At 28.8% G+C, this 17,836-nt stretch overlaps 1 protein-coding gene across 1 annotated transcript in view; it reads left to right on the forward strand.

The window, feature by feature from the left end:
* Positions 1-17,836, forward strand: part of LOC111622242 — a 118,150-nt gene that overhangs the window by 43,300 nt on the left and 57,014 nt on the right. The window contains exons 16-18 of the mRNA XM_023364594.1: positions 10,001-10,205; positions 10,858-11,106; positions 15,882-16,017. Coding sequence (XP_023220362.1) covers positions 10,001-10,205; positions 10,858-11,106; positions 15,882-16,017 — 590 coding nt within the window. The remainder of the gene's footprint in view (positions 1-10,000; positions 10,206-10,857; positions 11,107-15,881; positions 16,018-17,836) is intronic.

The raw sequence follows: 17,836 nt of genomic DNA on the forward strand, positions 1-17,836 counted from the left end.
TCTCAAGTCACATCACACATATACTTTGCACTATAGCAGAGTGAAGTCTTTATTGAATTTTCTTCCTTCAAAAAATATTTGTAAAAAATCTTTTCTGTCTTTGTGCTCTTTTGTAATTTCTTTTAATGTTGTAATAACTTACAGATGATCTTCTGCATTCTTACTTCATTATGAAAAGATAAGTATTTTGCTCATTATAATCTTCAAGATCATAAAAGTTTCCTGAAAATACTGTTTGTTTTATTCTGGAGTAAGCATATTATAATTGCAGAATGAAAAATCCGCATTACACTTTGAAAGTTTAACTATGTATTATTCCCTATCCAGACTTTCTGGCTGTCTTCCTTTTATTCCTTATGTATTCCTCTCCATTTCTAGCATGTTCTCTGCATGTTATGTGAAGTTTTTCCATAGTTTTGAATGTGTTTTCTTGAATTCATGTAGCAATGCTATCTATTTCATCCATCCATCTTAAAATATTGCATACACCTCTTTTGCAAAGGCCCTGTCACTCAATTATCTTAATGCAAATTTTTATGTTATATAATTACAACGAGGCATCCAACAGAAGAATACTACATAATATGTTGACAGATGGTCTGAGGATACAAAAATTGGCCGTAGTTGAAAATTCAAATTTTGTTACTTATGCCCCTTTTACACTCAGCCCTTCAATTGTTCTGTGCCCGTTTTGATAACTTCAGATCTTTTATTTTCATTAAGATGTTTTGTAGTTATTTAGCATTTGTTATGACTTCATAAGAATGAAATTGTTAAAAGCGTATAATATTCTGTTACTGTGCTATGTTATATATTTATTTTACAAGTTTCTCACAAAACAATATCTAAGTCAAGATTATACAGACCTTCTGACAAATTTTAAATTATTATTTCCTCATAGCTCCCTCAATAATGTGTATTCTCTATTCCTTCTCTGAGTGATTGTATTATTAATAACATTATTCTCTTGTACGGGAACAAAAGCGTATGATTTGTCTGCAACTAGTAATCACAACTTGTACAGAATTAAGATTTTGTTAAATTTCTTCAATTCGGGAAAGATACTGTAGGTGAAGGAGGAGGTTGTTTTAGCATTAGATTTTCTTTGCTTTTAGAAAATATATTTTGAACCAAATTGTAAGATGTCAAAGAATCTGGTGTTATGGAAAAAAGAAGTAAAGCTGAAAAATATGCTTAAGTGACTTTCATCCCGAGAATGTTTTTGTTTCTGTAGAACCAATGAAATGCGAATGTCTAACATTATGTGATTTCTTTTTAGTATTACAATTTCCAAATAACAGTTATAAAAAAAATACAACCTCAATAAAACTCCAGAGTATCACAATTATTGTATCTTTGCATGGTGTTGTCAATTCCACTTAAATGGTCTTCTATGGTTTTGATATTTTATTTTACAGAAAACTTTCACCCATCAACTTATTAGGAAAATAAGATTCAAATGAGCAGTCTTGGATAGTTTAGAACTACTTTCATACTTAACATGGCAAGATTTCACTAATGCTTGCATGTCAGAAGATTTGTACATTCAAATTGGCAAATCAGATATGCTTCTCTTCAACTATCATGAAAATTTTATTGCACGCAATGTTAAACAGAAAGTCTCATTGTTTATTTTGGTTTTTGTAGTAACCATTCTCAAGGTGAAAGTCATTCAAGCATATTTTTAAACTTTCTTTTTTTTTTTTTCATAACACCAGAATTCCTTGATATCTTACAACTTGGTTCAAAACGTATTTTCCCAAACCAAAGGAACTTGATTCTTTACAACTGTCAATGGAACTGGACATCTATTTTAAAGAAAGTTTAGATCTCAATGATAAAAATCAATTTCTATTGTATGCAACACATTCTATTTTCTATTCTTATCTCTAGTATCTTTTCCAAGTTCCAATTTATGTATTTATTTATTTTACCAAATTCAAATCTGTTATTTTTAAAGTTTAAAACAATTCTACTCTGTTTATTCTGTCAGCAGAAGATAACTTAAATCAAGGACAAAAATGTTCGTGATTCGTTCAAAGCTGGAACTTATCTTAACATTATCTTTGAATGATTCGCTTAAAATATGACAATATCAGTCAAACTCTACAGAAAGAATGTTTCTGATTAAATATCTTTTTGTAACCAAAACTTTATCGGTTTGTTTTATTATTAGAACGTTTTAATATTTTAAAAACTAGAAAATTTGAATTCTAGAATCTATTAAATATGCAATAGTTTCACATTAATATAATGCTCAATACCAATGCAAATATTGTGGGAAAAGGCACAAGTATTTTCTTATTTAATAGGGTAGAAGCCACTTGAACTGAATGAAACAAGTGTTCTTTTCACTCGTACAAACAAAACCCTATTATAAGAAAACAATACAGAAGAGTTGACAAAGCTGTCTCGGTAACGATCCCCCTGCATTTCTGTAGCTCGGTTGCTTGAAGTCAAGTCTCTAGAACAAAGAAGTTAGAAAGCTTGGCAATAACTGATGTGATAAAAAAGCATTAATACAGATGAGCTAATTAATTGGAATCAAATAATATTTTGAGTTTTATATATTAGTGAATAAATTTAATCTTTTGTAAAAGTATGAATTTATGTTAATATTTTGTGTATAAAACACTAAACTTGAATTAATAATCTTTACTTTAGTATCAAAACACTGAAAATTAAAAGCATTTAGGTAAATTTTATAACAGTTTAATCTTTAATATTTAAATAATAAATTAAAGATAACTAGAAATTACACAGGTTGATAAATCAGTTTTTCAGGTAGCACGTTTTTAATTAAATCAACAATGAACTCCATCCTCTTTCTTTATTCCGGCTGATTGTTGTGATTGGCCACATCTTATATAAAGTTGACGTGCGTGCAAAGCATTATAGTGGAACAGAAACAATAACAACATTCCAGTCTGGTGAAGCAGATCACAATTTTTCTCATCTAATATGATGCACATTAATGATTATTGTAATCATCCATTTAAATGAAGGAAATATGTATTTATTATTTCCAAATATTAATTTAGCTAACTTATATTTAATTATTGGTATAAAAATTATTTGAAATACTACTTTATAAAGACAAACTTTTCCAAAAGATCTGGATTATTAAAGTAATATTTAATTTTTCGGGAATTTAACAATTGATATCCCATTTAATTAAAAACTTATATGAAGATTACCGTTTTTGTTATGTGTAGAATGTTTAACCCATTAATAATTTTGGCTCATTTTACGGTTGTAGCGTCAAGGCTTTAATTTTATTTTTAAATATTAATTAGATAAAATTAGCTAAAAGAACTCTTGCAATTTAAAAGAATCTGTAATGTAGTTTGAGCGATGAATAAGAAGAATGGAATACAAATAACATTTGAGTAATAAATTTTCTAATAAAGTTTAACTTATCCCTGCAAATTGTTAAATTATTTTATAAAAGTTCAACTACTGATATTTTCTTGGAAATATTTGACTGTCTTGAATAAATTAGGAAGGAATATTTGCAGTTGCATAGTAAAATGCTTATACACCTATAAACTGATGTAGCTAAAGTTATGTATGGTTATAGTAAAGTGACTATCCACTACAAGACGAGACCACTTACAGCACACCTGGCAGTAAAATTCAGAAGTTAGCACTCCTGTATGGAAAACGATGCACAATACAGAAAAAAGTCAATTACAAAATTGCATAGAGCTTGACCAATTTTGTACGAAAGGACACCCCGTTTATAGAAGGAGCATGAATAGAAAGTGTGAAAAAATGCTAATGTTGAAATCGAGCACAGACAGTAAAATGTATATTTTTCGTATTCATTTGTGTGTTCTCATTCATTTCTCACGTTTATTTATAATATGTGTTTTTCATTCTTCTATGTCTTCGTGCTGCTTTCATTACTGTATGCTGTATATTATGCATCTCTCACACACGTCTATGTTTAAGGACTACTATGTGCATACCTTGTATAATATGATCAATAAGTAAGTTTTGTTTCTTAGTAATTCAAATTTTGATTAAGTGAGGTATGAAAAGATCTTTTCCTCTATAAAAGTTTTAAAATTGTGTTGTTTTTTCTTACATGATTGTCAAAATAATAAATCTGAACATATAAAAAAAAAACTGATGATAAATTTATTTCTTTTAAAAGTTATTAACATTAAATTATCATAAGCTAAATGGTCAGGAAATATTTCTAATCAATTTAGATCTAAATTAATAATTTAACTTATCATAAAGATATATATAACAGTGTGCTGTTGACTTCAATAATTAAATAATTTTAAGTTAAATGATTCCAAATTTACTAACACTGGAGGAAAAAAATGGCTCATAGCACCTACAAGGTATGCAGATACGTTTCTTGTTATATTACACAAGATTTCTCCCAGACGTATAAATTAATTATAGTTATGGTACAGTCGTGCGACGATTACGAATGCCGACTCTCCACTTGTGCATTCGGTTGGAGTATGATTATAAAAATGGTATAACCTGATTATGCCAGTCATTGTAATTAGTATTTGGTGTAACAAGTCTTGCTTTATTTATATTTGGCACAATGAACTTGTCTAGTTTGCATAATTGTAATTTTGTGCTCTATTTTAAATGAACTTTCCACAAAGTTTTTAATTTGTTAATCATTAAATTTACTCAAGTTGAACTAGCTCTTGTAGTTAATTTAATAAAGCAAACAATATAACTTTAACAGTGAATAACATTTGGAGGAAACACGAACGTTTTTGATCTGACTGCTTGTACACTCAAAGATGGTCATTAATTGCATTGAAAACGTTGCAGTTTCCCAAACTGTTGCCTGATGTTTAGATATATTGTTCGCTTTACTAATTTTAATCATTTATTTCCTTATCACTCACATATTAGCTAATCAAATCATCAATTGTGTTTTATGAATGGAGTAATGATAATACACTAGTTACGACCACCTCTGAAAAAGCAAGGGTGATTTGAAACCAGCACTTAATCATATTATAGTATGTAATATGTAATATTAGTATCAAAGAAGGAGGAGGTGAATCAAAGCTAACTCATTTATTGATTTAAACATTCAGAAGTAAACATAGAAGAAAACAATGGCAACTCTCTAATCAAGAACCATAAGTAACATTCTAAATAAAAAAAAATATTAGTCTAATTTGTCTGAAGGTATTGAAATTTTGTATACTTAATAATCATAATGATAATGGAATATTCACTGATGTAAGATGTTTAAGTTTGATATACTGTATTTATAAAAATTTTGTTAAGACTTTATTTCCTAACAGTTTTAGGTCAGTAATGAGGATCTATTTGTGTGATATGAGATAAATCTGGATAATTAAACAAAAACTTTATTTGTAATGATTAGACTCAGTGGCACCATGAGCCAGCCGTAATTGTTGCTGCTCTGCTGTTATCAAAGAAATTATAAAAATTTATTTCCCACAGACTTGAGAGGACATTTATAACTCACTTGTTGGCACCAAAAAGCTCTTCTCTCTATAAATTAACATAAGTTTCTTTCTGTTTCTAGCATCCATAAATATGTTTGTGTTTTGTCTGAATATTTGTTTTTGTTTTAATAATTATAGTTTTAGTTACTAAATATGTACAGATTTTATAATTGATTATTCATGATATTGTTCTCATCTTTAATTAATAACAAGGACATAAATTCTATATTTATATGTTAAAATGTATGTCCTATTAATACAGTATTTACTTAATTTATGGCTCATAGTATGTCTGTTGTGAGAAATAAATTGTTTAATAGTAATGTTTCTATATCAAATTTATATAAGTTGATAGAGTCTGCTTTAAATTCCTTGAATGACATTACCAGATATACTGTTTTATGAGAATTGCAGGTTTAATTCTGTTTCAATCATTTCTATTATCTATCTCAAGCAAACATTACAGATAAAAATTATATTTAAATTATAATTTAAGATTATAATCAGTCATTCAGAAAATAGCCATTAATGTCAGCCAGTAAGATGAATGAATCTTAATTTTAATTAACGAATAGACGTTTGCTGATTAGTGTTTGTCAGTAAATTATAACATAGATTAATTGAAAAGGATACACAATAGCCATTAACTAGAAAGCTTCATTAATTAATATGTAAAAAGTCGCTGCATCTACGCCAACTTTTTGCGTAGACTTTGTTTGATTTATCGACAAATAAATTTGTTTGGTATAAATATTGGTTTTTTGATTGTTTATCATTTCTTTATGATAATAGGTCATGCAAGAAAAAGTAATGTTTGTATATTGTTAGTGTGACATAGATAAAGTGTGATAAATGAAAGCAATTTTATTCTGAAAATAATATAATAATTGTATTGTGAAAATAACTTATTTTCTTCTACGTAGATAATTCAATATGAATGTCATTTAATGAAGTGTTTTTATGATTTATTTAGATAAGGAAGTTGTCAAAATCATTGTTATATTTATTAAAATATCCTGTTTGAATGTTTACCTTTTAACATTGTTGATTTAAAAAATTATCTATTGTCTGTGAGACATTTAAATGCCAGACATGCATCAGAATTGATTATATTTAACAGAAAAACTTGACTAAGGCCAAACAATAATATAAACTGTTGGATTTTTTTATTGCATTGTATTTAAATTTAAAAATTTGCAAGTTATTTTTGTTTATTTTAAATCATCATCATCATCATCAACTTCTGTTTTCTTCTAGGCTTTGCATTTGAGGAAGTATTTGACAATTCTTTCTGTCCTTTCACTTTGTTCTTCTTTCACCTCCCCTCTCTCTCTCTCTGTTTCTTGATCATCCTTGCATCACCCTTGCACATAGTTATGAGCTTCTGAAGGATGAACTCTTAAGTTTTCACTATGAGAGATTGGGCACTTCTACTTGAATAGAGAGTACTCCTAGAAAAGTGTCTGGTTTCATAGAGAAATTTAATTACTTACTTAAAGTAGGAAAGTTTATCTTAGAATAAGAACTGGGGTGTGTATAATCCTGATTTCTTCAAGATAATTTTAGAAAGCCGAAGAATAACCTAAATTGAGTATTAAATGAAATTCTACTAATTCTATATTAAGTCTGTCAAGCCAATAATTGTTCTTTAAGTTACTTGTAAGAGAAAACATGATAAAAAGAGTAGTTTTAGATAAAGAACTAGTAAATCTATATATATATATATATAAAAATGGACATGTATGTCCCTATATTTCACTTTTCCGCCAAAACTACACATTGCATGTGAATGGTGTTTGTATGTGGTAGTAACCCCAAGTCTCCATTCGTGCAGCAGGGGGGTTGCGTCTCGATAGCTATAAGGGTGCGGGAGATATGGGGCTGAAAGTGGTTGAAAGTGGCTTTCTATTTCGAATGTTTTGTTCGAATTTGTTCAAACAAATATTGGTTTGATTATAGAACAATTGTAAACGTTCCAGAAACATTGAAAATAGTTCGTTTGACTTGACGTGAACAGGAGACATTCAGAAACAGAATCGGGATGAGGTCTCTAATTAGTTTGGAAACGGGGGACCTAATTCTTGCATTCTGTGAAAACGGGTAAGATTGGCTATAATGTAATTATCTTAATCTTCACTATCGTTGCTTTTTAAAAACCCAGGGAAGCAGGTCCTTGCAGCTAGATTCTAGATTACTTAGAAAAACAGTCTTTTATATATATATAAAAAAAAACTATATTACATACAAATGTACGAACAAATAAAAACGCAGCGAAGCAGGTCCTTGCAGCTAGTTTTATATAAAAACATCTACAAAGATATTGAAACCTGAATTAATAGTAATAAGCCAAATGACTACAGGATTAAATCGGGCTACTTTTGTACGATTATTTAAATGATCAGGGATATTTGCATAATAATAGCATTTATAATATGAATACAATATCACAATATGCATTTTATAAACAACAGTCCTTTTAAAATTTAAACAAACATCAAATTACACTGTAGGCAAAGATATTTAATTTGGAATCTGGTGAATTAGGAATTCTTCTCAAACTACACTTTACAAACCTTTAACATGCAGTCTATTTTATTAAAGTAATCTAACGTTTTTGGTCAATTAATTGACCTTTATCAGAATCTTTATCTTTATTTACTCCCGATACCGCCAGAGCATAATCGAGTTAAATACAGAGATATATCAAAGCACAGGTAAATACATACATAATAACAGAGAAATAACGTACAAACAATATGACAATAGAGAAGAAGTATGAACAGATGGTGAGATGACCGATACAAATCAACCAATATGATACATAACTTGAGAGTAGAATAACATGTACAGTAGTATAAAATAGACAATACTAATAGTAATAATAAACATTACACAGATATATGCTGCAGCAGAACAAATAATGATATGTACAATAATGTGCAGGGAGCAAATGAAAATAGTGCCTGATGACAGACTTGACCAACCTGACAGAGTGACCTACAGAATGACAGAGCATATGTGATACTTATGAATCAATTTTTTGAATGCTTTGTACATGTCACTATCCTTAAGAAGGACATGAAGTTTATAAGGCCAAACAATTTTTTGATTTATGATGAACCAAACTGATTATGAAATATGCAGAAGCCTGACATTCACAAGAGCAGTCTAGCAGGACTGGCTATAAACTTTAGAGAATCATATAAAGTCTCCACAGCATGGAGAGTGGGTGCATTATGAACATATCAACAAAAGAAAAAAGGACAGACAGCTAAAAAATAGGCATCAGTTGGAGCCCGTTATAACATCAATTGTTTATTTATCAATCTTTCTATTTATTTATTTTATTATTATTATTAATTTTTATTTTTACTTTTGTTTTTGTGTATAGTTAGTGTATGCGTATATTTATACGTTATCAGTCTGTAGATTTTATTTATCTATTTTCGAACTTGCACAATAGGTGTTAAGAAAACTTTTAAAGTTAAGAACGTTCCATAATGAGTTTTGTTCATCATAAATCTAAAAATTCTTCAATCCTGATGAAGGTCAATTGATTGACCGAAAATGTTAGATTACTTAATAAAATAGACTGCATGTTAAAGGTTTGTAAAGTGTAGTGATTCAGGAATGTTATCTTAATATATACTGCTGCTGTAGCAATCAAATTTAATTGCAATATTAAAGAATAAGGATTGAAAACTGTAATCTTAAATATCATATATAAATGTAAGGTGCAGAGTGATCATAATTAAAGTATCCCTATTTCACATTGTGAGGCAGGATATATAACAGTCCAAAGTTTACCAAATTTGATGTTTCCAGAGATGTGGAAGAGATTTCCACGGGAAAATTTAGTTTCAAAACTTATTACCACAGCCTTGTGGCACTTTGAGTGACAAAAAATACTTTGTGCAATTTCTTAAGGTGTTGTAGATCTTGAAGTGCATATTGCTATTGTTTTCATGAAATACCTTCACAACAAAGGAAAACTCAGGCATAGTAAAATACCATCACTGCTAACCATCATTGCTGATCTGTAGTAATACATAAGATATTTCACATGTCTTAGGCAATTTATACTCAGAAGTTGACTGTAGCATGTGTGCATTATGCATATGTTATGTAGTTTTTGCCACTCACAGTGCGTTAAGTCCCATAATAAGTTTTGGAAGTAAATTTTTACTCCACAGAAATCTTTTCCATATGTCTGGAAATATTAGCATATTAAATTTGGTTGCATTTTGACCACTGCACATCCCTCCAGATGGTGTTGAGTAGGAGTACTTTAATTATGATAACCTGGTGTATTTGTAATGTATTTAAATGAAACTTCACAAGAACTATTAAAAATGTACTCAAAATTTAATGAATTCCACTTTATTTTTGCACTTCTAAGTTGAACATGTGAGTGTGAATTGAAGATACCTAACATCTTCAACCATTCAATCTTGTGTATTAGTATGAAATTTTATGAGAATTACATGTATTTATAATATTTAAATAAATATTAATATTAAAATTTTTATATTTTAAAGGTGTTGAAATCTGCATCATGATAAAGGAAGAGATTATCTGTGAGGGAAATAATGTCAGTCTACCTTCCGATGAAGAAGTGACAATGGTGGCTCATGTTCTGCCTTCTGACGAAACTGCTCTCAAATTCTTATGGGATTTAGGACTCGGAGAACTGAGAAAAACGAATAGTCCATCCTTACGCTACAATTATCGTGAACCTGGGATGTATGTGCATCTTATATATATTTTTTTTAATATAAGAAAATTATTAGACTAGATTTTGCTTGTCAGAGAGATTAGTAAAAACGAGTTAGACTTGCGTAACTAGTTATATAACAAAGAAACAAAGAATACACAAAGATTACACTGTCTTGACTCACGGAAGGTCAGCGCTGAAAAGGGGAGAGTGAAACGAGGTCATCATCTCTAACGGTTCCCCGAGAGGTCAACAGTGCCACCAACCTTTTATTACATAACGGAAGAATGTCTACAAAATATCGCGACACAATGCATTGTACATAACGATATCGTATAACATTAGACAATAATTTCGATCGTTGATTCCAACAAAAATATCTTTCTATTTACAAATATAGAAATTTTATCTGTATATTTTCTGTCATACTTCTAAAAAGAACAAGTTTGAAACTATTCTTCATGATGATTATAAAGTTATGTTATAAAGTGAAGTTCATTAACTCTAAAACTTTAATAAACTTGTTTTAGCATTAATGAAGTATTAAGAACAAATTTAAAATTCTTGTATTTTAAATTATCTTGATAATTTTGAAAATTTATGTAAAATTTTAATTTTATTCGCACTTTTTAAAATTGACAGTTTTATAATATATTTAATGAGCATTATTTACTTTTGCAGATATGTTGCCAACATTACAGCCCTGAATCATGTCAGCATGGTGTTATCGGGACAGATTGTGATACACGTGGTTCAGAAAGTGGGAAATTTGACTTCGATTCGTCATTCCGGTTCGATATTAGTGAATCGCACAACCATTTTCCATGCACAATATTGGTTTGGCACAAATTTGACCTTCGAGTGGGATTTTGGTGATGGAACCAAAAAATTGATAACTAGTTCTGATAAAGTTCAACACACTTATACAAGGTATTATAAAATATTCACAGAAAAATTTAACTTAATTTGTTAAATTAACTGGAATTTTGAAATTTCTTTGAATTGGATTTTGAAACCTCTAAAGATTTAATACTTAAGAGATATCCTATTAATCAGATGTGAATAAACAATTAAATTGTTCAAACATATGAAAGGCAATAGTAGAGTGATAGATTTCAATTTCTGACTGCCTTTTCCAATATTTAAATAATTGCCGACTTGTGTATGGTACAGACAATTTGATTGTTTACTGTCATATACAAGTATAAAATTTTAAGAATGTAAAATTTAAGTGAATATGTTTAATACAGTTTAAAAAATATATGACATTTTAATTTTAAGTATCAAATAGATTATGTATACAGAAGAATTTCTTATACAAAATATCACATCCACATTTTAAACCAAATTGATGAAACTTGAAAAATATGTAGAATTAATGTTGTGAACTATAGCAAAATATATTAATAAATGTGAATTTTGTACAGTGATAATACTGTTAAATTTCCTAATTGCATATGTCATTGACCTGCTGCTTCTGACAGATGCAGGTTTGAATATTTGTTGTAACATCAGAAATTTCCTAAGCAGTTTTACCAGTGGGCCACACTATTACCATCCCTGCAATGCATTGTGTGCCTGACTGAATCCATGATACCCGAGAAAACGCTTATTTCTTTCAGGAAGGAAAACCTTAAGAAAGCAGAAAGTATTGTTAAATTTTTAAAAGGTTTATAATTTATAAAACTAATAATTCATAAATTACAAATTGAATGTACACTTTACAATTAATGTCCATATTTGTATGAATTGTTTTATGATTTGTGTTATTTGGAAAAGTTAAATTTATTAACGGAATTTTGATTTTCTGTTGGTAAATTTAAAATATGAATATTTTTAAAATTATGGAATGGATTTTTTTTTTTTGTTATTTGCTTAATATTTTACACTTTCAAAACTGGACTTTTAACCAGGGCTGTGGAGTCGCGTAAAAATCTACCGACTCCGACTTTTCCTTACCAATCTGAATCCGACTCCAGCTAAAACACCAAAACTCCACGACTCCGACTCCACAGCCCTGCTTTTAACTGTGTCATAATGTTTAAATTAGTATAGAGTATAGAATGAGTATATTATAGCAATTAGCATGAGGTGATAACTAATAATTGAAGTTCAAATTAATAAATATCAAAGTTTATTCATTTTATTTAATGAATTATATCATGATGTGTATGATTATAATTTAATGCACATGATTTGATTTATTTGTACAGAAGATACTAAGAAAGACTTTGATCTTTATTTTGCTAGCAATAGGCTTACTTTTATTAGAATAGAATATAACAAATGTTAATGTATTAAGTAATTTTAGATTTTTACTGGAAGTTGAGAAAACAGTTTGATTTTTCAAACAAAATAATTATTCATGATTAAAAAATAGTTAAAAATAAGGACAGAATTGAAGTTTCTATTGGAATGAGTGGATAAAAAATTTAACTGAGTGTTAATTTAATAGCGAAAAGGAAATTATTTTAATTAAATTAATTAATTTATAATTAAAACTTAAAAGAGATCAAATTAAATCAACCACTAATGAAATTAGTGGCCAAATTAATTTTTTTTTTTAGCAATTCATCTGTTTTAAATAGACCTACTTCATTGTTTTGCAGTGAATTGACTTACTGCCAGTCTCTGTAGTATTTTATTGATGCATTTGTCTAGAGTTTTGCTTGGAATTGCTTAAAATTTTTTAAAATAGTTTTATTAAAAAAGTAAATACACAACAAGAGTAGTACTAAAGTTAATATGTTAATATTTTAATTAATGATTTAAGCAAATTTTCTGCTTTAAAAAGACTTCTATCCATTGCCACTTACTTTTTTGAAGTGTAGATTTATTTAGAATAAATCCTGTGGTAGAGTGACTGTTGGAAATTAAGATATGACCATTACTAATGAAAAAAGTAATTAAATGTTTACAATTTATTGCATTGAAAAAGTGGCTCATGTTCTTAAGTTATGATTAAAAGATCTCAAAAAAGTAATTTTTGAGCAATTTAATTAATTGTATTTATTTTCATTTTTGCAAATGGAAATGTCGTGTAAATGACAAAAGATTTCCACCCCTCGATTAACAGTATAACCCAGATACATAAAATATAATATAAAAAAATACAAGTGTAAACAGAAAATAAAGAAAACAAATGCATTTAAAATGACTAAAATCTTCATGTAGTAAATTTTCAAAATCTATCATATTACAAGAGATACAATAAAAGTATGATCTTTGAGAAATGCTCAGTCTGTAAAAGGGAGTAAAACACAAACACATGATGTGTTAGGCAAGTTTCAGTGAGGAATTGTTAATCGTAGCCAATCCGACTGTGTATTTCCATTAAAATATTTATGTAAGTGCAAACGGTTGAAGTATTTGACGCACTCTTTAAAAATTGGAAGACCTAGTCCGGATTTGGCGACGTTTGGATGATAAGTACAGTAAATTTAACATTAAATAAATTTTGTCAAGTTCTTTTGTGATGTTATTTAAAAAAGAAGGGGCAACTATGTCGTAAATTGATAAACCATAATATACAATAGACTGAAAATTTGGGAAAAAATAGCATGGAGCACATTATTCGATATGTTTACAGAATTGCCAGAACATTAGACAAATAGAACATTATATTAACAGGAATCAAGATAATTATGATGATGAGTATAATCATCACTAATATTCAGGATTTAGGATATTTTAATTTTGGATTAGGATGCTAATTAGGACACACTATTCTATGTAGAATAATTTTAAAGTTATTTATAAAGATTTTGTTTTATTTGAATGCAAATTATTTAATGAAAAAATGTTATAAATTAATAATTCTAACTTGTAAAATTTACTTGACATTTGATTCATCTTTCTTATGCAGAAGATGTGTTTCAAAATGTTGAAAATGTTGGTTCAATTTAATTGAAATTCTATACGTTTTCTTTTTAGGAATCCTGTGACGTATGTTATATGACATATACGTGTCATATAACATATGTCACAGCCTTTATTGGAATGTATTCGAAACTTTAAACATTAGAACACAAAGGCATTCTATTTATAGAATGGTTTTCCATTTCACAGTTCCTGAACAGGGCTGATGAGATAGTGGTCCAAAATGTTAGATTATTGAATTTCTTTGTTGGAAATTTTGCATTGATGTGTAATTTCTTATTTATATTAAAATTAATATAAGATGACAACATATCCACCTATCTCTAGTCAAATTAGCAACTAAACATTAATGTTGCAGAAAATATCCAATACTTCGGCTGATCGTTTGCCATTAATCCAAAAATAATTTTATAACTGTATTAATTATTGTTTAATTTGAATTCTTAAATGTATTAATTATTGTCAGGAGGATGTGAAAGATTGTTAAGTGTGTTCACAAGATAATGCTATGATTTCTTTCTAGCCTTGTCCTTGTTTTGGGCTTTTCATTCTCTTGGTATTAACTTGTATGTCATTATATTTATATTGTATATATTTTAATATGTATTTATAACTTATTTATATAGTATGCAGCAGATTAACCTGATAGTTATTAAATATGGCCATGACTGAAACTTTAGGGATGGGAGAGTGATCTTGAGCGCAAGTGCTGTATAACTCAAAGCCATTTAGTAACAGTTGAAATGTGTACTATTTGTGTATAATAATAATAAAAATAATAATAATACAATTTTGTTAATTTTTACCACATGGTAAAAAAAAACAAGTAAAAGAAGACACAGTTTCAGAAAGAGACAATAAAAATACATTTTGTTTTATAGAATTCTCATAAGTTATACAAGCAACCTTACACAGTGTTAAGGCTACTGCTTGGTGGTGTAGCAACTTTTGGAATGATTGATCACATTTCTTCCGAGATGAAGTGCAGCTGTAAGAGTAAATTTAGTTTTTTACATCAAAAAGCTTCACCTCTTCCTTGAATTGGAGTTATGCCATGTGATATTGAATACCAGGATCTGTGGCTTCAGCAGTATGGGGTAATGGTTCACACTCTGGCATAGTTGAAGTGGACTGTTGGGGATGAAGTTGCAAAAAGTATGATCTGTAAAAAGTCATGCAAAGATTTAGGGAATAATTGAAAGAACATGTAGACAACAAAAGATTCTCGCTCACAGATACAATATTTACATATTTTTGAATCTCTTATACAATAAGAAATCATTTAATCTTAAGTTAAATTCTTTGAGATTAAGGGTGCAACTATGCAGACGCGAGTGAGTGAATTTTCCGAGCGAGTGAGAATATGTGGCGAGAAGAGGTGAGACGCGATAAATATCAAAACCTGTCAGATATGTGCGAGAACCAGAAATTCGCTCTCGCCAGCGTTATTTCTCGCTTCTTGTTTGTGCATGGTTTTCCTTTGCGAAAACTAAATCGCTCGCAACCTCTCGCTCGCTTTAACTTCGCATCTGCATACTTGCACCCTAAGTACAGGATTATGATAAATTAATTTAGCATAATAACATGAAGTGTATATTATTTTAATTTAAAAACTATCAGGTTAATTTACTCCACCCTTTATTACATAATTTTAAATTTCTATATCCAACTTTAAATTCTTAACAAATGTTCCATTTTCAAATATTTGCAATTTCTATCTGAAAAATGATCTAAAATAGATAGATAAAAAACTTTTTAATGAATAAATTTGGATTTTTGAAGAAAGCAATTTTATTTAATATATTTTATTCGTTATTTTATTTCAGTGTTGGAGAATATTGGATGACCGTCATTGCTCACAACAAATATAGCTGTGCCAGCCTAAAGACCAACGTTTTTGTCCTGTACCAGTTTTGCCAAAAGCCACAGATCAAATTCATAGATCAAACTATAGAAAAGAAGGTATTGTATAAAATTTTAAATAATTGAATTTTTTGATTCGTTAAAAATATAGAATTATTGAAAGAAATATAAAATGCAGGCATTTAAATGTATTATATATTAAATGGTAAATTTATGCTATTGAATGCTGCATTACAAAATTCATTTCACTGAAATTAAATTTAGAATCATGACGCTGCACATTTCTAGCAAACCTTTACTCGTCTGTCTACCGAAATATATTTTACATTCATGAGTTGCCGCATATGTTTGACACGCTTCGTTAACTATTGCAACACTGCAGTGGCTCTAAAAATAATGATATTAATTTGATTTAAAGAGAAAATTACCTTTTACACGCTTCTTTTGAATCAATAAACGAGTTTCAGAAAAATATATTTAATCTAGAAATACTATATTTTGTAAAAATTTTTATGGAACAACTTTAAAGTGTTGACTTAATGATGTTTTTTTGCTTTTTTAATGGAGTTTTTGATTACATAAGTTTGATTGTTATTTGTATTACAGTATTAGCAATGTGTATTAAAATATATGTTTATTAATTAATATAATAGACTAATTAGAAGTGGAAATGTTCCTTTATAAAAAGGAATGACTCAACAGTTATTCTAATTTTCATCAAAAGAATGCTGAAATGATATTCGAAAAGTAATATTTAATAAGTATAAAATTTCTTTCACAATTGATTATTTAATTACTTTAAGATTTTATACCAATAAATATTAAATTGTAGCGTATGCAAACTGTTTTTAATTCTGAAGTTGTAGTGCAGAAATTATAATCTCTGATGTATCCATTGAGCTACTGAACCATATTATGAAAAAACATTGTTAAGTTTAGGATGAATTATGGTCATCATGAGGAAAATGTCCAAACTTTACATCAAATGAAAGCTTATGATGAGAGGGGATATTACTAGTTTCAAGTTGGAAAACTAGAGGAAACGGGTCATTTTCATAGTATACATTACACTTATTTTTATGCAAAGTATTTCTAATAATTGTAGACAAGATGATGCTTTTGAGAACTTATTGCACGGTAGTTGTTTCTCCTGTTCTTTTGAAATTCTGAAACTTTGTGCAAGCAATTGCAGTGTTTATGTTGCTATTGTAAGATAGAATCATCAATGTTTGTATTAAGAAAATCAAGTAGAGTAAAACACATTTGAAAAGTGATACTTGTTGCATTTGATTGGTGTCTTCTACTGTCAGTTTATTGTGTTTTTACAAGTTAAGTGCAAAAATCAAGTGATCCATAGAGGATGAAAAAGTGCAATTTTTGCCTCTTTTTTCTAGTTAGCTGACTTGAAACTGGTACTGTTGTATTCCTATCATCACAAGCTTTAATTTAATATATAGTTTGGGCATTCTCACTAGGGTGAGTGGAATTTGTCTCAAACTTGGTATTGCCCTTTGGAACACAAACTATAAATATCATAAAACAGTTTACAGAGAATAAATTTGAAAAAAATAAATTGTAAAGATGTCTTCAGAGATTATTTTCCTGTTAAATATGGCATTTGTAGTTTAAGGTTAGGCATACAGTTTTAGTGTATGAGCGTGTCTCTTGAGTTCTCTGTTAGAGAACTCAAGAGACACATCCTCATGACATACAAAATGTAGATCTGATAGTGCAGCCTTCTCAGAATCCAGTTTTAATGACATGTTAATTCAAAATTTGTTAAGTATTGGTATTTCAATAATATAAAATACATAAATATTGATTTATTAGTTTATTTTTTTGATAATGTGTGGTGAAAGAACCAGGGCTGTGGAGTCGCGTAAAAATCTACCGACTCCAACTCCGACTTTTCCTTACC

Source organism: Centruroides sculpturatus, unplaced genomic scaffold (assembly GCF_000671375.1).
Source record: "Centruroides sculpturatus isolate CEXI.00-Female unplaced genomic scaffold, Cexi_2.0 scaffold219, whole genome shotgun sequence".
NCBI classification, from domain to species: Eukaryota; Metazoa; Arthropoda; class Arachnida; order Scorpiones; family Buthidae; genus Centruroides; species Centruroides sculpturatus.